Source organism: Equus caballus, chromosome 14 (assembly GCF_041296265.1).
Source record: "Equus caballus isolate H_3958 breed thoroughbred chromosome 14, TB-T2T, whole genome shotgun sequence".
Classification (NCBI taxonomy): domain Eukaryota; kingdom Metazoa; phylum Chordata; class Mammalia; order Perissodactyla; family Equidae; genus Equus; species Equus caballus.
The window spans coordinates 43092901-43109866 of NC_091697.1; the positions used below are offsets into that span (position 1 = coordinate 43092901).

Below are 16966 nucleotides of genomic sequence, written 5' to 3' on the forward strand. Positions count from 1 at the left end.
TAATTTAACTTTTCTGTCTAGGTGCCTTTGAAATTTCTCTGTGACTTTGGAGTTCTGCAGTTAAATTAAATAAATCTGTGGATTGAATTTATCCTTCTCAGGACAGGGCGAAGATTATATGAAATTATGTCTTTTATCAAACCTGGAAAAGGTTTCGCTAGTCATTTTTAAACTGCTTCTGGAACTCCTATTATTACTGTTGGACGTTTTCATTTTATTCTCCATGTCTTTTAATTTCTCTCTCCTATTTTCCATCTCTTTAACTCTCTGTAATGCATTATGGGCACTTTTAGTTCACTAATTCTTTCAGTACATCTGATCTGCTATTAATATGTCCACTAAGTTTTTTAAAAGGAGGGATTGTTTTGGTAAAATATAACACACATACAGAAAAAGTGCATAAAACACAGATGTACAACTAAATTAAATATTTTTAACAATCGCCAAGGTCTGGAAACAGAAGGTTTCCAGCTTTCCTCAGAAGCATCTTGTATGTCCCTTCATAATCACAAACCTTTCTTTCCTCCCAAAGTTACCACTATCCTGACTTCTACATTAAACACTTCCTCGCAGTAAACATACAGCTGTATCTGCCTTCCTTTGCTTACCCTTCTGTTTCTGAGAGGCGTCTGTACTGGTGCCTGTAACTGTAGTGCTTTTATGTTCATTGCTGCTGTATCTAATGTTGGGTTTTCCAATGCTTTAGCTATTCTCGGTCCTTTTCATTTCCATCTCACTGCATGATTTCATTTCTATAAAGAACAAAAACAGGCAAAAAGTATAGAGTTTTATATGAAGGGGTTATTAGGCCCCCAAATTACATGAAAGGTTAATGACCTGCTTTATCAGGACCCAAATTTTACTTGCTGTTGAATAAAGAAGGAAAATACAGAATAATACATATAGTATGATCCCATTAAAACAGAGACATATCATTGTACCTATGCATCTACACACATGTACATATTTGCCTATTCAAACAATTCTAGAATTCTGGAAGGACCAAACTGTTACCAGTGGTTACCTCAGGTATGTGGGAATGGGGCAGAATGCAGGAGGGTGGGGAGGTCTGTGTGTGTGCATGGGAGGAGCTATGTGGGCAGATACTTTTACATGTTATGTCTTCCTTTATTTATGTATTTGTTTATCCATTTTTACAATAAGGATTCTTTTTTTTTTTTTTTACAACATCAGCAAAAGTCACATTATTAGAAGAAAGGAAAAAGATTAGTTTTGGGATGCAGCAGGCTCCCCGCCAGGCTCTCCTCTTCTGTACCTGGTGGCTGTCATCACCCTCCAGAGCACAGCAGAGCCAACCCAAGGCAGGCCAAGTCCTCTCCTCTATGTTTCAGACACTTTAATGGTTGGTTTCCAGCTCACGAAAACATGGCTTTAAACAGCAGCCTCCAAATTCAAGACAATACATTGATTACAAGCAATTCTAAGCTGCTGACCTCTTGAGACTGTGTGGGGCACAGTGGAACCCCAAAGCCAAAGGAAAATGCAACCACTATCCCACGCACCCTGGGAGCCAGCTGGGTGCCTCACCTCATCTCCCAAGAGAAGGAGTCAGGGAGGAGGCGGAGGGAGGCGGAGGAAGGAGTAATTCATGTCCAAAGGGAGCCCTACAGGATCAGAAGCTTTCCTTCACGTCTCAGCTTTACTGACCCCCAGTGACATCCTGGCAGCCTGCTTCTCAAGCTGCATCCCCTGCAAGAACATCTTTCCAGTCAAGAGCAGTAGTTGCGTGAATTCTAACAGTGACTGAGCACTTACTGTGTCTGTGTCCATCACTGTGCTCACAGCCACTCTATACACGGGCTCCGACTCTTGTTCTCATCTTACACGTGGAGAAACAGAGGCCCACCCACGAGAAATGACCTACTCAAGTTCACACGGCTAGCAGTTAGAACCCATCCCATCCAGTCCGACTCCTCAGCCTGCCCTCTAACCTCTAAACTCTAAGGCAGGGCACCCTGATGAGGTGATTCCAGAGTGAGCGGGCATTGGCATGGCCACTCAGTGCAAGGAAAGGAGACAGCCACTGGAATCAGACAGATTCCCATTTGGCTCTGTTCCCAGACAAGTCACATGCCCCTTTTGAGCCTGGATCTCCATGTCTGTAAAATGGGACAATGCCTTTCTCTCAGGTTTGTACCGAAAATTAGAAACAGAACTTGTAGAGAAACTACTCCCAGCCCTAGCACTGAGGCACCTAGTAAAAAGCAGCCACTACCATCATCATCATCATCATCGTCGTCGTCATCATCGTCACCATCATCACCATCACCGTCACTTGAACTAAGAGCCATTCCTTTCTCTCCTCTTCCTAATGAGCTGGAGCAGAGCCCCGAGCTACTCCTGTGGGGACCAGGAGAAGATCCACCCAGGGGCCTGCTCAGCATTGTGAGCAGAAGGAGGTGAAAGAAGGAGTCCTTATAAGTGCCCTTTGCACTTTGCACCTGTCCTGGGAGGTGTGCAGAGAGGTGACCCCACTTTGCATCCCCATGGCCACCTCCCTAGTCCAGGCCTTGTTCCTTGAAGGCTTCCTGGCTTCCGGCCTTAGTCCCCTCCAATCTGTGCCTCACATGGCAACCTCCCTCCCCAGCTCAAGACCCTCCCCGACTTCCTTAGTATAGCACCCCGACTCTAGCCCTCTAAGGAGGCACCGACTCCTCTAACGTTGCCCTCACCCTTCTCCAGAACACCCTGCATCTATGACAATCCCGCACCTGTGCACGGGCTGGTCCACTTGCCGGGAACGCCCTCCCCATCACACCCTCTTCCCTTGATGGCCTCTCTCCTCCCCGGAGCTCCCACTCCCGTCCTCTGGGAAGCTTCCCAGAATCCCACCCCACACCCAGGGTGAGAGGCCCCCTGCTCGGCCTCGCGGGGCCTTGTTCCTCAACTGTCAGCACGCTTCAGGGAAAAATTAAGATGATTTACTGCTTTACAAGTCTGTCTTTCCCTCCTCTAGGCCAGGGCCTGGCTTATTCACCACACGCACTCCCTGGGGCTGGCACAGTGTCTAGCACACAGTAGGTGTTTTGTAAATGTTTACAGCATGAATAGATAAAGCCAACTGCATCTCAGAAAAAGGAAAAACTTTCTCATTATCAGAGTTATTCACAGGCAAATGGCAACTAGTGAGCGCCCCGTGATTGGGGAGTGTACGCTGGAGGGCAGGAGCAGGGAGGAGTGGAGGCAGGAGGTGCATTCGTTGGTGGTTGGCATTCCTAAAGACACAAACCAGGGACACTGGAATCACCTGGGAGTACTAGTTACTAGTGGAGACTGCCCCACTCCGGGGTCTCTGATGCTGCAAGTCTGGGGCAGGACAGAAATTTGTGTTAAAAATAACATCCCCAGGTAATTTTGAAGCACACCACATTTGGGGACTAGTGAACTTTGTGACCTTTGAGGCCGCTTGCAATGGGTTTTGTATGTGAAGGCCCTTCGTAAACTGTGAAGTGCTGTCCATGAGTCTTGGCTCCAGATGTTACCCAAACTCCGAGACTGGGGAATTGAAGATTCAGGCTGGGGCTACAGATCCTCGGACTCCGGAAGGTTGCGGACCCAGCCCTGGGCCACTCTGTTGAAGCTGGGCCTCAGGCGGAGGAGTTCCAAGCCGCTGGTGAGCTCTGGGATGAAGGAGGTGCCTGCCCTGGGCACGGCCTCCCCCACCAGGGGTCCTCCAAAGGGCACCGGGGTCCTGGGGAGAGAAGAGCAGCAGGAGGGGTGGGCTGTGTGTGAAGGAGATGGCAAAACACTGACACCTGGGTCACCATGCCGGGCCCCCTCCCTGCCTCTCTCTAGGCCTCAGTTTCCCCTCCTATACAGCAAGGTTTTGTACTGTCTCTAGAAGGTTTTTTCAGTCTGCCCATTCCCAAGTCTGGCCCTGGTTGGGGTGGCTTATTCTTGGGAATAGAAGTGAAGTTTTCCGAGTTAGGATTGGCTTGTCCCAGGCACAGCTCTAGGCTCCCCTTAAGTGAGCCCCAGAAGGGACCAGAGTAGGAATAGGGTTTCCTCCCTCGTTCTGTCTCCCCTCAGAACAAGATACCCACAAACTGGGGAGAGAAGGGAGGATTCGAAAGAGCACTGAGAATCAGGAGGACGCAGATTACAGCAGAGACACGCCACTTCTCACCCGTAAGACTGACAAGAAGAAATAATTTGGTAATGGGGCAAAGTTGGTGAGGTAGGGGTCGGGGGACAAAGTTTCACTCCTAGACTGCTGTTTGGAGGGTAAATTGATGCTGCAACCTCGGAGGATAATTTGGCAGGATCTTCTTAACTTGAAAACGTGCAACCTCTGTAAACCAGCAACTCCACCTACAAGCATGTGGCTTAGGGGAGCACAAGCATAGATGACGAGGGAGCAGAGATAAGCACTGACTAGTGACAAGCCAGAAGCAACCACCCGCCCACCAGCAGAGGAATGGACAAGACAAGTGTAGAATCTCCACACGACAGAATACTATACAGCAGCTTAAAAGGAAAGACGGGGTCTGTATGGATGAAGTAGGGTAGAATCAAAAGCATAATGTTGAGTGAAGAAAGCAAGCGAGTTACAAATGAAATACAAAGTATTAAAGCGCCCACACACACAGAGCAATGCGTGGCCCCTGGGGGACGTAGCCGCCTGTAGACAATGTTCTGAGAATCTACACACCCACCTGACAACACGTTACCTTTGGGAAGGGAACTGGGATGGAGGATGGTGAACACAGGAGCCCTACCTTTATCTGCAGTTACGTAGGTTTTTTTTCCCCCCAAAAGAGAATATAGGGATGTGGTTTTTAAACTGTTTTTCAATTTTAAGAAAAATAAAAAGGCTTTCTCCTGTAGTGTCTTCCCCACAGCCTGGGACCAATAGGAAGAGGGCAGTGCTTGCCCCCGGGTGGAAAGGCAAACCTTGGGCCAGGGCCTGGGCTCCAGCCAGGACAGCGTTTCTGCCTGGACCACCCCAGCTGTGGCAGCAACAGCCAGGCCCCGCGAGAACAGCTGGGCAGCGTCCAAGCAGAGAAGGCCTCACAGCTGGGCGCTGACTGAGAGCCCAGAGCCCTGGATTCTGAGCACAGCTCGGCCACCAGCACTGCTGTTCCTCCTCTCTGTGCCTTATTTGGTCCTTCCGTCCCGGAAGGGGTCTGGGCTCAGGGTTCCCCAAGACTCTTCCTCTGCTGGTGGGAACGTGCCTCAGACTGTCGTCCCTGAGGTGTGAGATGGATGGGGCTGCCACCTGAGCCGCCCAGCCTGGAAGCTGGCTGCCAGGACTGAATGTCTGCTGAGGGTTGTAAATAGCTGGGCAGGCAAGGCCTGAGGGCCCCAGGAGGAGAGAGGGGACAGTCCCGCCTGGCGGGAGGCCCCAAACCGTCTGCCAGGGGCTTGTGGCTCACACAATGCCTGTTGGGCCCAGTCTCCTGTCATGGCCCTCCCGGGCTAGTCAGCTGCTCGAGGGCGGTCACACGCCTCCTGAGCTGTCTCTTCTCAAGGCCGGTCACCTCCAGTCCCTTCAGCCCCTCCTCACAGGCCCAGCCAGGCCCTGGTGACCACTCATCTGTCTCTGTCAGACAGACACGGTCTCCACGTGTGGGCTGAGCAGGTGCCAGACGAGCTGGACTGTGGCCTCCTCTCCGGGGGGCCCTCGTCTCTCTCAGTTAGTGCAGCCCAAGCCAGAGGAGCATTTTTCAGAAATCGCGTCAGACTGAGGAAGCCAACTGCAGCCGAAATGCGGCCCTCAGCCCAAGGCCTTCGTCCAGTGCCAAGCTCCTGTCTTGACTCCCGTGATTTTTCAGGCCCCCTTGGGCAGAATGTTAAATTTATCCCTTTCAAGTTCTCCCCTGTTAACTTTTCCAACCATCACTTCAGCCTGTAAATAGTAATAATAGTAACAATGTTTATTGAGAGCTTATTACTTGCCATAAACTTTGCCTATGGTTCTCACGCCATCCTCACAACAATCTTATGAAGTAGGTACTGTAATAGTCTCATTTTACAGATGAGGAAAGGGAGGCTCAGAGAGGTCAAGTCACCTGCCCAAGGTCACACAGCCAAGTGTGGAGTCTGCATTTAAGCCCATGTTGAGGAACTAACCAGTACAAGCCACGCCTCTGTGGCTCTCATCTCTGATGTCTAATGTTTCACTGCCACTCCCCACTGTGGGGCAGCCTCAGATCCACTTTCCAGGCCTCTTCCACACCATCAATGAAGGTGAGGACAAGGCTGAGCTGGTCTAGGACTGGCAAGATGTGGGCCCACCTCCCAGGGAAGGATGTGCACCTAGATGTCCATCAAAGAGGGGGCACACAGCAGTGATGGAGAACATGAAACTGGGCTCCAGAGACAAACCCAGGCCGACCCAGACTTGGACCCCAGCCCTGCCGCTGCTTCCCTACTTTGTGAGTTTGGGCAGGCCTTTGGCAGTCCTGAGCCAGTCTCTTCCCGAACAGAATAGGAAAGATTGTAGCACCCGCCCCACCCGGTCGGGGGAGGATCCAACAAGACGTGCGACGCGTTCGCGCATTCATTCCCTGGACGTTCCCTCAGCACCTACGCCGCGCAGAGGCAGGGGGTCTACTGAGTTCTAGCAAGAGCTCAGTGCACGCGCATGAAGCCTTAGCTAGAGCCCGCGCAGAAAGGGCCCCGGGCAGTCAGCTCCCGCTGCGCGGGTGACCGGCTCCCGCACCCTCCAGGTCCCTCCCCAGCTGCCCGCCGCCTTACTTGTTGAAATTCCGATACTCGGCCGGGCTAGGGGTGTGACTTCGGCCGTCGCTCTGGTAGTCCCGGTAGCTGATGAACTCCTGCCACGGGCAGCGGTAGCCCTTGGGGATGGCCGTGTGGTTGAACTTCTCGGGCGGGACGCTCTTCAGGGGCTCCGCGTAGCCTGGGGGTGGAGCAGGGCGCGTGGGAGGCGGGCGGGGAGGGGACGCCTGGGTTCCTTCCTCCCTCGGCCCCCACCCCCACGCCCACCCAGTGGATACAGAGGACGGAAGACCGGAGCTGGGAAAGAGGAGTGGGGGAGGAGGGGTGTGACGCCAAAGTTGCTCCAGCAAAGGGGACCCTTCGCCATCCCTGGAAACAGGAGGACTGGAGCCGGGGAATCGCGAGTTGGGGCGCAGATTCTAGTGCTGGCTCCGATTCTGGCTCGCTGTGTGACCTTGGGCACGTTGCTGCGCCTCTCTGGGTTTGGTCTGTAGAGGGGTGTGGGTGTGGGTGTGGGTGTGTGTGTCGGGAAGGAGGTGGACTAGACGTTCTCTGGGGTCTCTTCCTGCCCCACGGTGGCGCACGCTCCTGTCCCCTTGCTCTGGTCCCGGGACCCAGGAGACCGCTCACCTGGCGCCAGGGCGCTGGGGCTGCGGGCGCTCTTTGCCCCGGAGGCTGCGGGCTGCGCGTCCTCGGGGCCCCCGGGCGAGGCCGGGAAGATGTGGAGCTCCGAGCGGTAGTTCTGCCCCTCGGGGCCGTTGGTGACCTGGGCACAGGGGCGGGCGCTCAGCGGCGGCGGCCTGTAGCCTTCCAGCCGCCGGGCACCCACCCCCGGTCCCCAGCCGCAAGCCGCCCCGCCTGTGGGGTCCCCTGCGCGCTCACCGTCCCGGGCTCTGCTGCTCCAGGCACCTTCCCCTTGGCGCTTCCGGCCACGGTCTGTGGGGAAAATAAGCCGCAGGAGGGCTCAGCGGGGAAAGGGACCAGGGTCTCCCTCCAAGAAAATAAAAGGGCGTGGCCTAATCCTAACGCCCACCTCCCCGGGGATGGGGGGGCCGGGTGCCCAGCGCCTGGACAGAGAAATGCTCTGCGTCTTAGTTGCTATTATAATATTGACAGATATTGTATTTTGCACAGATACTTGACTTCCCTGAGCCTCAGTTTCCTCCTCTGTAAAATGGAGGTGATGACGATAACTCACTCTGTGAGCATTAAGTGAGATGATAGATGCAAAGCCGCTAGCTAGCACCGTCCTGGGCACAAAGGGAGGCAGGTGTTTGTCGTCTTTATCATTCGGCCACATCACTCCTCTCAGCCGCTCCCTGTCTAGTCCAGAAACTAAGCAGCATCTGGATGGAATGTGCGGGAGTTCCTTAGAAGTACCTGAAACTGCCTCCTGCCTCTTTGCAGCCTGAGGATGAACAGCTCTCGCCTCCTTTCTCTACCAGCAGACTGTGCCGTGGCCTTTTCCTTCTTCCAGTGGGAAGAAGAGAAAAAGGCATTCTGCATTTTCCACCTTAGATCAAGCTCAAGTCTAACCTAAATCCGGCTTGCTGTAAATTCAGCCCAGAGCACATGACTATGCTTCAGCCCTTTTTATAGGAGCCAGAGTCCTTCACTCCACAGCTCCTCCTGCCCATGCCACTTCATGTTTCACATCTGGGGAGACGCCTAAAGAGGTAACCCTTTTCTAGGATCACCCGGCAGGGCGGGGCTCAGTCCGATGGGAACATCACAGTCTTCCCCAGCTGGAGCTTGAGGGACTCCCCAGGGGCCAGAGGTCCTCCCCTGGCTCACTGTTGGGCTTTAGACTAACCACTGGCTCTCTCTGGGCCTCAGTTTCCCTGTGAGCACAGTGGGGGCTTACTCACCGCCCGCTGGCTGGCTGCAAACTCAAAGGTGAATTTCTGCACGCGGCGCTGCCTCTTCTGGAAGAGGAGGGATCCCCGGTTGTTGCGGAGCGACAGCTCTTCCATCATCAGGTCCTGGGGCACGCTCAGCTTCTTGCCCAGGTCCAGCACAGGGACTGCCAGGAGAGGCCAGAGGCAGCTCTTACTACCAAACCCGCAGGCTTCCTAGGCTGCCGCCTCTCAGGAGGCCTCCTCAGCACACTGTCCATTGTGTGTGAGAAACCTGGTTTCTCCCCACACTTACCGACACTGAGAGTCATCATTCAGCCGAATCTTTGCCCACCTGATGGGCAGAAATGACACCTCAGAGTTTAACTTGCATGTGTTTGACACTCAGTGAGACTGAGCCCCATTTCAGACGTTCTTTGGCCATTTGTATTTATTCCGTGAATTTCCTGTGCAGCTCTTTGCCCATAGTGGTGGAAGTAGTGAGAAATGATCAGATTCTAGATATCCCTTAAAGGTCAGCCATGGGTATGGGCTAGGAGAGAGAGAGGGTGGGAGTCTACGGAGAGGCTCTGGCCTGAGCCACTGGAAGGATGGAGCCACCTCCTGAGGTGGGGACGGCTGGAGGAGGAGAAGGTGCGGGAAAGATCGAGTTCAGTTTTAGACTCGAGGTCTTTTCAATTCAAAATAGCCTCTTATTATTATAAGAATAGCACATATGTGCATTGAAGAAAGTTAGAAAATACAGATAGAAGAGAAAAAGAAAAGAATTGCCTCCCACCCAGAGATTGCCACTATTAACACTTTCAGGTAAATCATTTCATACTTTTTCAATGACTATATATTCCTATATGAGTTTTTAACCAAAATGGAATCATAGTATCATGCTTTATAACTTGCTTTTATCAATTAAAGGTCTCTACCCTTCCAAGTGAATAAATTTTGTTTTATATAATGCCCAGTCCATGTTCAACTCTCCTAATGGTCTCCAAAATTGGGCATATAAGATTTGAAGAGCTGTGTAGACACTCAAATGTGAGAAGGGAGCTGAATGTGTGGGTCCAGTGTTCATGGGAGAAAACTAACCTGGAGATAAAAACTGGAACAGTGTGAGCTTACAAATGGTATTTGTTGTTGTTGTTTTTCAGTGAAGACCATTAAGTTTATTTCTTTTCTCATAGTTAGGACTAGTTATTATTGCCATGTAGACGGTTTCCAGGGCTGATAACTGTCCTTAGTAGTTCCGGGGCCCATCCATATCCTTTTTGCTTTCCCCACTGGTGAAATGCACACTTTTATATTTTCCTAACAAGGGAAGCCTTTAAAGGAGTGACAGAATGGTGAGGAGGTTGGTAGGAAAGGGACATGTCTGGACAGCACCACCAAAGGGGTCCCTCTCTGAGCTCAGATGCACAGAGCTCTGAAAATGGTGCTCCCATCAGCGAACAAACATGCGTGTTACTTCACTAGCTCTATAAATGGTGTTTTGAGTGGCAAGCTGGATGAGATCACCAAGGATATGAGAATGGATAAAGAGATCCGAAGTCAGCCCCGGGGCTTCCAACATTTAGATGAGGAGATGTGGAACCAGCAGCCCTGGAGCCTGGAAGGGGCACCCAATGAGGTAGGAGGAAATCTAGAAACCAAATGCTGAAAGTGGTCGGGAAGATGGAGTGACCAGCGAGGCAAATGCCGCTGATATGTGAAGCAAGATGAAGGCTGAAAATTGGCCATTATTTGGTAACCTGGGGTTATTATTGGTAATTGCACAAAGGCAGTTTCTGTGGAGTATTTGGGTGTGACAGCCTTACTGGAAACGGTTCAAGAGAAGATGGACAGAGGAAAAGCTTAACCACACCACGAGGAAGCAATGAGCCAAACCCAGGATGTGGGACATTCGACAGCGCAACTAGCCTGGTTTCTTCAAAGGAGTGAATGACCCAGAAAAAAAAGAAGGGGAGTGTTTAGATTAAAGGAGATTCGAGAGACATAGCCACCAAATAAAAACAATGGCCCTTTTTTGGATCCTCATTAAAACAAATGAAAATTGGAGAAGGTGGACTATGGGACTAGTTATTTGATAATCTTAAATCAACATTGCTAGTTTTTTCAGTGTGCCAATATCTTCATGGCATGTAAGGACACGTCCTTTTATTATTTTTGATGGATTCTGAAGTATTTGGGGTTTGCTTAGGATTCCAGGAATAAAAAGGGGGATTTGCACTCTCTACTTTTGTGTGTGTTTGGGGATTGGCTTAATAAAATCTTAAAAAGAAAGAAAGAAAAAGAGGAAGAAAGTATAGACAACTGCTTTGAGAAGTTATGCTCTACAGGACCATGGCTGGAGGCAGCTGTGGAATCAAGAGGGGTTTGTTTGTTTTTAAAGAGGGAGAAATAACACGCGTGCTTGTCAGCTGATGGGAAAACTTGACAATGCAGGAGAGAGCGGGGAGAGTTACCGAAGGAATGCCCTTGAGCAGGAGGGAGGGCGGGGAGGGTGTCCGGTGCCCAGTTAGGAGGGTTGGCTTCAGACAGGCACAAGGAGAGTTCATCGACCACGTCAGGAAGGAGAACTGAGGACATGGACACAGATGCAAGCACGTGGACAGATGTGGAGGAGGGAGCTGCACAAGTTCTCTTCTGGTTACTTCCCTTCTCTCAGTGAAATAAGAAGCGAGGTCATTAGCTAAGAATGAAGATGGGGGAGGAGGTAGTGGAGGTTTGAGGAGAGAGGCTGCTAAAGTTGTCTACAAGAGTGGGATGGAGAAGAGAAGAAGAGAGAAGGGCCAGGGACGTGGACTCGGCCGTCGGGTAGCACTGAGGACCCTGCAGGCGCAGTGACTCACTGCCTTCGGTGGAATCCTAAACAACCTTTTAAAAAAGAAGGTTGACGTTTTTTTCACTCATTCAGCAAACATCGAGAGAATAACTTCTACATGTTAGGAATAGAAAGAAACCCACTGTGGGTTAAGAGGGAAAAAACTAAGTTTCATAAGAATCTGTATTCTAAGATCCCACTCACATATTTAAAAAACTAAGTGTGTGTTTATGCACGCCCTGGAGAGTCTGCAAGGAGGCGTGCCAAATGTTAGCAGCGCCTACTTATGGCACGTAGGGAGGATGAGCGAGGGCTCGAAATTGTTCGCACTGTTGGTTTTTTTTTTTAACAAGAAAATGTACTGCATACTTAAAAACATGAAAGACTACACCTAGAGATCTAATAAAAAGTCCCCAGCATCATATTCTCAGATACTATCCAGATGAACCGAGCTCGATTTTTAAAAAGCTATGGATAAACCTATTGGACTAAGCAATTCTATTTCTAGGCATTCATCCTTGGGGAGAAAAGTTGAATAAACATGCCCGAAGATCTACGTTACAAGGGTGTTTCTTGCGGTGAGGTTTCAAATTGTGAAACTGGGGCTCAGTCTTGCAGTAGATGCTGCCCAGCGGCCCTTTATCAGTGGCTGGCAGTTCTCAACCGCCACCTTCTGCAGAGGACCGTCCAGGCAAATGGAAGCACCACGGCCCCCTTGCTGAAGATGGGACGAATTCTGTGGAGCCGTTCATGCTCTGCAGCACCATCCGCCACAGGGTCTGAGTGAACCCGGGCTGTGGCGGAGCCCACATCCTTGCTTAGCAATTCCCCTGCCCTAGCCTGCTTCGTCTCCTCCCTTCTCCTGAGAGCGCGACCTCAGTAAGTCACTTGCTGAAGAATCCTCAGGCTCTGCTCCTAAGGGTCCCAACCCAGGACGAGCCTTCAGGACCACGACTCGGGGCGGGGGTGTGTGTGTGTATACAAATGCGTATAACATATTATATGCTGGGGGTGCGGGGGGAGGGGTGGCAGAGAGATAAATCATTCTAGGCTGGAAATAAGTCCGTGGTGTGCCACTAATGGGAAAAAAGCTTCAGCTGAAGAACACAGTGTATAGTATTTAGCCCATGTGTGCATGTGTTTATATAAATACGTTTATATATGAACAGAAGAAGGATTTACACAAATATGTTAACAGTGGTTATCTCCAGATGGTTCCATTATGAGGAACTTTCGCTTTCAAAGTCATTCATGTCTGTTTAGTCTGAATGTTTTATAAAATGGATGTATTATTTGTATAGCCATATAGGAAAGGAGCAGCTCTGGAGACAGAGATCTGGAGTCAAATTTCAGCTCTACCACCTGCTGGATGTGTGACCACCTAGATCCCTGAGCCTCAGTTTTCTCATCTGCAAAATAGGGATAATAATCTCTAACTTACAGAGTTGTCATGAGGGTTGTATAACACAAAGCATAAAAGCTCTTAGCACAGTATCTGACACATAATAAGCACATGACAATGGCGTTTTCATTATTATTACTTTACCATGGCTGTCTTTTGGTGGTGAGACCATGAGATCTTTTTTTCTACCTTCCTTTAGTTTCAGAAGTGTCTTTAATTAATACCTTAGCAAAAGTCAACTATAAATTTCCAGTCTGGCATAAATGATGTGTGTCTATATTTGGAGGTCTGTAATTAATTAATTCCTTAAGAGAAAAGAGAATGCACTGCCTGCATCTTCTAGTTAGAGCATCAATACCTCCCAAAGCTTGCATACTTCAGCACACACCATTGTGGAATAAAAAAAGAAACCTGGCACCAAGAAAAGGAGCCAAGAATACACAAAATAGGTTAAAAGGACAATTGACATCTAAAGTCATGCCATGTGATGAAACACTTCTCAGAACTCTGAAGGAGGAAATCTGCAGCAGAGCCCTGCGACGAGGCTTTCTCAGAGCTGCTCACTGTCCGCCCGCATCGGAATCACCTGCACGTGTCTACAGGCTGGGAATCTGTATTTTTAACTAACACCACCAGTCACATGATTCACATGAAAGTTTGAGAATCCTGACTTGGTTGAATCCCTTTTTAAAATACTTGAAATGGTCTAGAGTAGGCCAAATAAACAGACCCCAAAATTACACCAAGAGTTCTTACAAAGTTGATAAACATGTATTTTAGACGATTTATTCATTGGCTGAGTCGGCTTTTAAGTGAAACGGCTGGAGTCAGATTGGGCAGCCTGCTCTGGCCACCCTGCCCACTCTCCCCTCGCCCGGTCTCCAGCCATGGGGCTGGGCTGCCCTGGGTGTCCTGAGGCCTGGGTGAGACCCACAGTTACAATAAGCAAGGGCAAGTGCCTGGGGAGCTTGGGGCCACAGGTAGGGCTAGATCCAGGACCAGGCTGGATCATGATCCTCAAGGACTTAGCTGGACCCAGGCCCTAGTCGAGGGCACTCCACCTCAGTTCCCGAGTCTGTGGACATCAGAGCAAGCCCCCTCCCAATGCTTCGGGAAGCTTCCCAGCCCAGGCCGCAGATTCCACCGGCACTCCCTCAGGGCTAGCCTGGAACTCACATCTGTTTGCCCAGGCCTGGGGCCAGCAGGCCTGAGTGGCCAGAGTCCAGGATGAAGAAAGGATGGGGTCTGAGGAACTCACGAGGGCTGGGTCTGTCCTACCTGGTCCAGCGAGGTCCTCCATGGCAGCCATCACGGGCCCCTTCTGCTCCTTGGGGATCATCCTGTGGAGGAGAGACTCCCACAAATGGACCAGGCCGCCTCCATCCCTTGCCAGACCTCCTCCCAGGCCCTGGTCCACCCAGTCCCAGCTCTGACCAGCCTTGGCCCAGCCCGAAGTCTCAAGCAAGGGCTGTCTGAGCTGGAAAGGCGTTTGGGGTCTCTTTGAGGTCCAAGGAGGATGAGGGAGACGCCACAGGTCACACAGACCTGCTTCCATGTTGCTAGGGAAGTGCTCTCGCATCAGGAGGTGGTCTCTGGGGCATTAGGGGTGGGGGCAAATGACTATCGTCATTTGCTGACACAGGTGAACTCTGATCAGAGGCTGAAAGAGGTTGGAGGTTTATGTCGGGGGAAGAGGAGTATGGGTGGTTAGGCTGGGGCTACACTGGTGTCTGCAAGGCTGGTTCTTCCCTCTGTCCCCAGTACTTGGCCCTGAGGCTTGAGGGCACAGGCTGGCCCAAGAAAGCTGAGAGAACACCACCCCTCTTCCGGGGCCCCCGTCCCTCGGCTAACTAGCATGGCGCTCTGTTCTCCCTTGCCCCTTCTCCCCCTCCTCCTCCAGCCCCCCATTTGCCTTTCATGGCACTTTCCAGGAATCTAGGTGGAGATTTACAGATAAAATGAGGTCCAGAGCCCCAGAGAACCCTGCAGCCCTGAGTCTGGATTCCCGAACTTGCCCCCAGGAGAGAAGGCAGAGCCCTTGAGCCCCCGCAGGCTGCTGGCCCCTGTGCCCCTCTGCTTTGCTTCCAGGTTGTTCCATATTCCTTCCTTTAGAAACACAATCCGCCTTCCTCTGTCCCCACCTCAAGCAGCTCCCCAGCTCTGTGCCTCGATTCTCCCTTCGGTAACATAAGGAAGTTGGGCTAGATTGTGGGGATCCATGGATGGGCTTCAAGGCCGCCACAAACCCCCTAAAACTGTATGCAAACGTGAGCATGCCTGCATGCATTTGAGGTGAGGATCCCAGAGACTGAGAATACTCCAACCGTAAACACTTAGGATTCCACAGTCCACGGGTCTGTCTCTTGATAACATTCCCCCCCCACAGAAATTCACAGGCATTGGGAAGGACCTCATGTTACAGACTGGGACCCTGCTTCCCTCCACTGCCTAAAGAGCTGGGAGTCCTGAGCTGGGCCATTACCCACCTTGAATCCTAGCCACCCCCTCCCCATTTAACCGAGAGTAACCTAGAGCTTAGACTCCCTCCCTTCCCGACTCAGGACTCAGGCTTCCATGCGGCCCCACACTCCCCACGCCCTCTGCAGGGCCTTTCCTCTGCTTGGGGGCAAGGGGCTCTGGGAGTCAGCTCATCTCCTCTGCCCACTCCCCACAGCTCCTTGAGCTCCCCTAGGATCCTGGTACCTGAGAGACAGGACCACAGTAAACAGGAGGCAGGATCAGACCCTCAGGATTAACACCTCTGTTGGGAAGCTGAGAGTTGAGTCAGCGGCTGCGGCCCCGCCGGTGGTCTGTGGTCAGCAAGTAGGCTGTGCCCTGCAGCCAGCTCTGGCCTCAGCTGACGAGAATCGTTCCTGCCTTGTCGTGGCTCACAGCCTTATTTCGGGCTGCAACAGGATACAGGGACAGATGCTAAAAGCACCAGGCCCCCCGGGAAGACAGGTGGGCCGGCAGCAGGCCCTTGCAGACAGACGGTCTTGCACACACATGTACACACACGTACATAGGCACACACCAAAGTCACCTGGAAATGCTGAGAGTCAGTCACCAGTCACTCGAGCTTGCTCATCGCGTCCTCAGTGCCTAGAATGGGGCCTGATGGGAACTCAGTAGATATTTGTTTAATTAATGAATGGAGGGATGAATGAATGAATTGTCCCCCAATATCTTTGCTTGACTTATTCCTTCCTTCTTTCCTATCTTCTTTTCTTCTTTCTGCCTCCTTCCTTCCTTCTTCTCTCCCTCCCTCCCTCCACCTTCTCACATTCTTTGAGCCTCTCTCTATGGACTGAAAATAAATAAGACAGCTCTGCCCTCAAGGAGCTCAGCCAGGCCGAGTCAGACCCGTAAACAAGCCTTTGCGACGCACCATGGGAAATGCTCCGGGAGCACCAAGGGGAGGGTGCTGCCAGCTTGGCTGGGGGAGGCTTCCCAGAGGAGGAGACATTTGAGCTGGGCCTTGAAGGCTGAGTGGGAGTTCACCGGGCATTGCAGGCAAAGGCCACGTCATGTGTAAGGATGTTAGGGGGTCGATAAGTAGAGCCAGACCCGGGAGGGTGGGGCAGTGCTGAGAGATGAGGCCAGGCAGGTGGGCAGGAGCCAGACCATAGCAGGCTTTTCAAAAGGCAAGCGCGCCTTATAGAGGACGGTCATTGAAGAGTTTAAAGTGGGGGAATGGAGTGGTCAGATGGGCATTTTCCAGAGATATCTCTGGTGGCCGCATGGAAAATGGGTTGAGGGAGCGAGACTGGAGCAGGAGGATTTCACTGTGGTCAGGTGAGATGGGGGGTGGCTGGACTGGGGCAGTGCCAGAGGGCATGGAGAGGAGGGGAGGGACTCGAGGAGCATTTGGGGAATCACCAGGTCCTGATGAGAGGCTGGTGTGGGAGGTGATGAAAGGGCCACTCCCATTTCTGGCCGAGTGACTAAGGAGGGTAACAGGGGAGGAGCAGATGGGGGGAAGTCCAGATATTGAGTTCGGTTTGGGGTGAACTTGGTTTGAGGGGCTCAGGGACTGGGATCACAGTGGGCAGGGGGACACTGCGCTCAGGAGAGGTCATGGCTGAAGATGAAGATTGGGTCAGAGGCACACCAACCGCTCCCAGGGAAATGTGGGACAAGCAAGGATGCGCTGGGTCCAGGGTGGGGAGCACCTGTACCTGTGTGCCGGGA

The 16966-nt window shown here is 51.6% G+C and overlaps 1 protein-coding gene across 4 annotated transcripts; it reads right to left on the reverse strand.

Annotated features, from left to right (window-relative positions):
• Positions 1-774: 774 nt before the first annotated feature.
• On the reverse strand, positions 775-16173 carry MYOZ3 (myozenin 3). 4 transcript variants are annotated; one of them, XM_014730574.3, is made up of 8 exons: positions 15819-16173; positions 15479-15681; positions 14054-14115; positions 8571-8725; positions 7585-7638; positions 7333-7468; positions 6721-6883; positions 775-3712 (listed from the first exon to the last, which is right to left on the reverse strand). In XM_014730574.3, the coding sequence occupies exons 3-8, from the start codon at positions 14112-14114 to the stop codon at positions 3544-3546; spliced, it is 738 nt and encodes a 245-aa protein (XP_014586060.1). In that variant the 5' UTR covers position 14115; positions 15479-15681; positions 15819-16173; the 3' UTR covers positions 775-3543. The 4 variants fall into 4 exon arrangements, with proteins under 4 accessions (XP_014586060.1, XP_014586061.1, XP_005599348.1 ...); XM_014730575.3 differs by having other exon boundaries at positions 15810-16099; XM_005599291.4 differs by lacking the exon at positions 15479-15681 and having other exon boundaries at positions 15819-16111.
• Between the last annotated feature and the right edge of the window lie 793 nt (positions 16174-16966).

Excerpts from the sequence above, each read along its gene's own strand:
- MYOZ3 (XM_014730574.3), bottom strand. The coding sequence starts at position 14,114 with ATGATCCCCAAGGAGCAGAAGGGGCCCGTGATGGCTGCCATGGAGGAC. Across the intron at positions 8,726-14,053 it reads GGAGGACCTCGCTGGACCAG|TCCCTGTGCTGGACCTGGGC; the intron begins GTAGGACAGACC and ends CTCTCCTGGCAG. Across the intron at positions 6,884-7,332 it reads CCCCAGCGCCCTGGCGCCAG|GCTACGCGGAGCCCCTGAAG; the intron begins GTGAGCGGTCTC and ends CTCCACCCCCAG.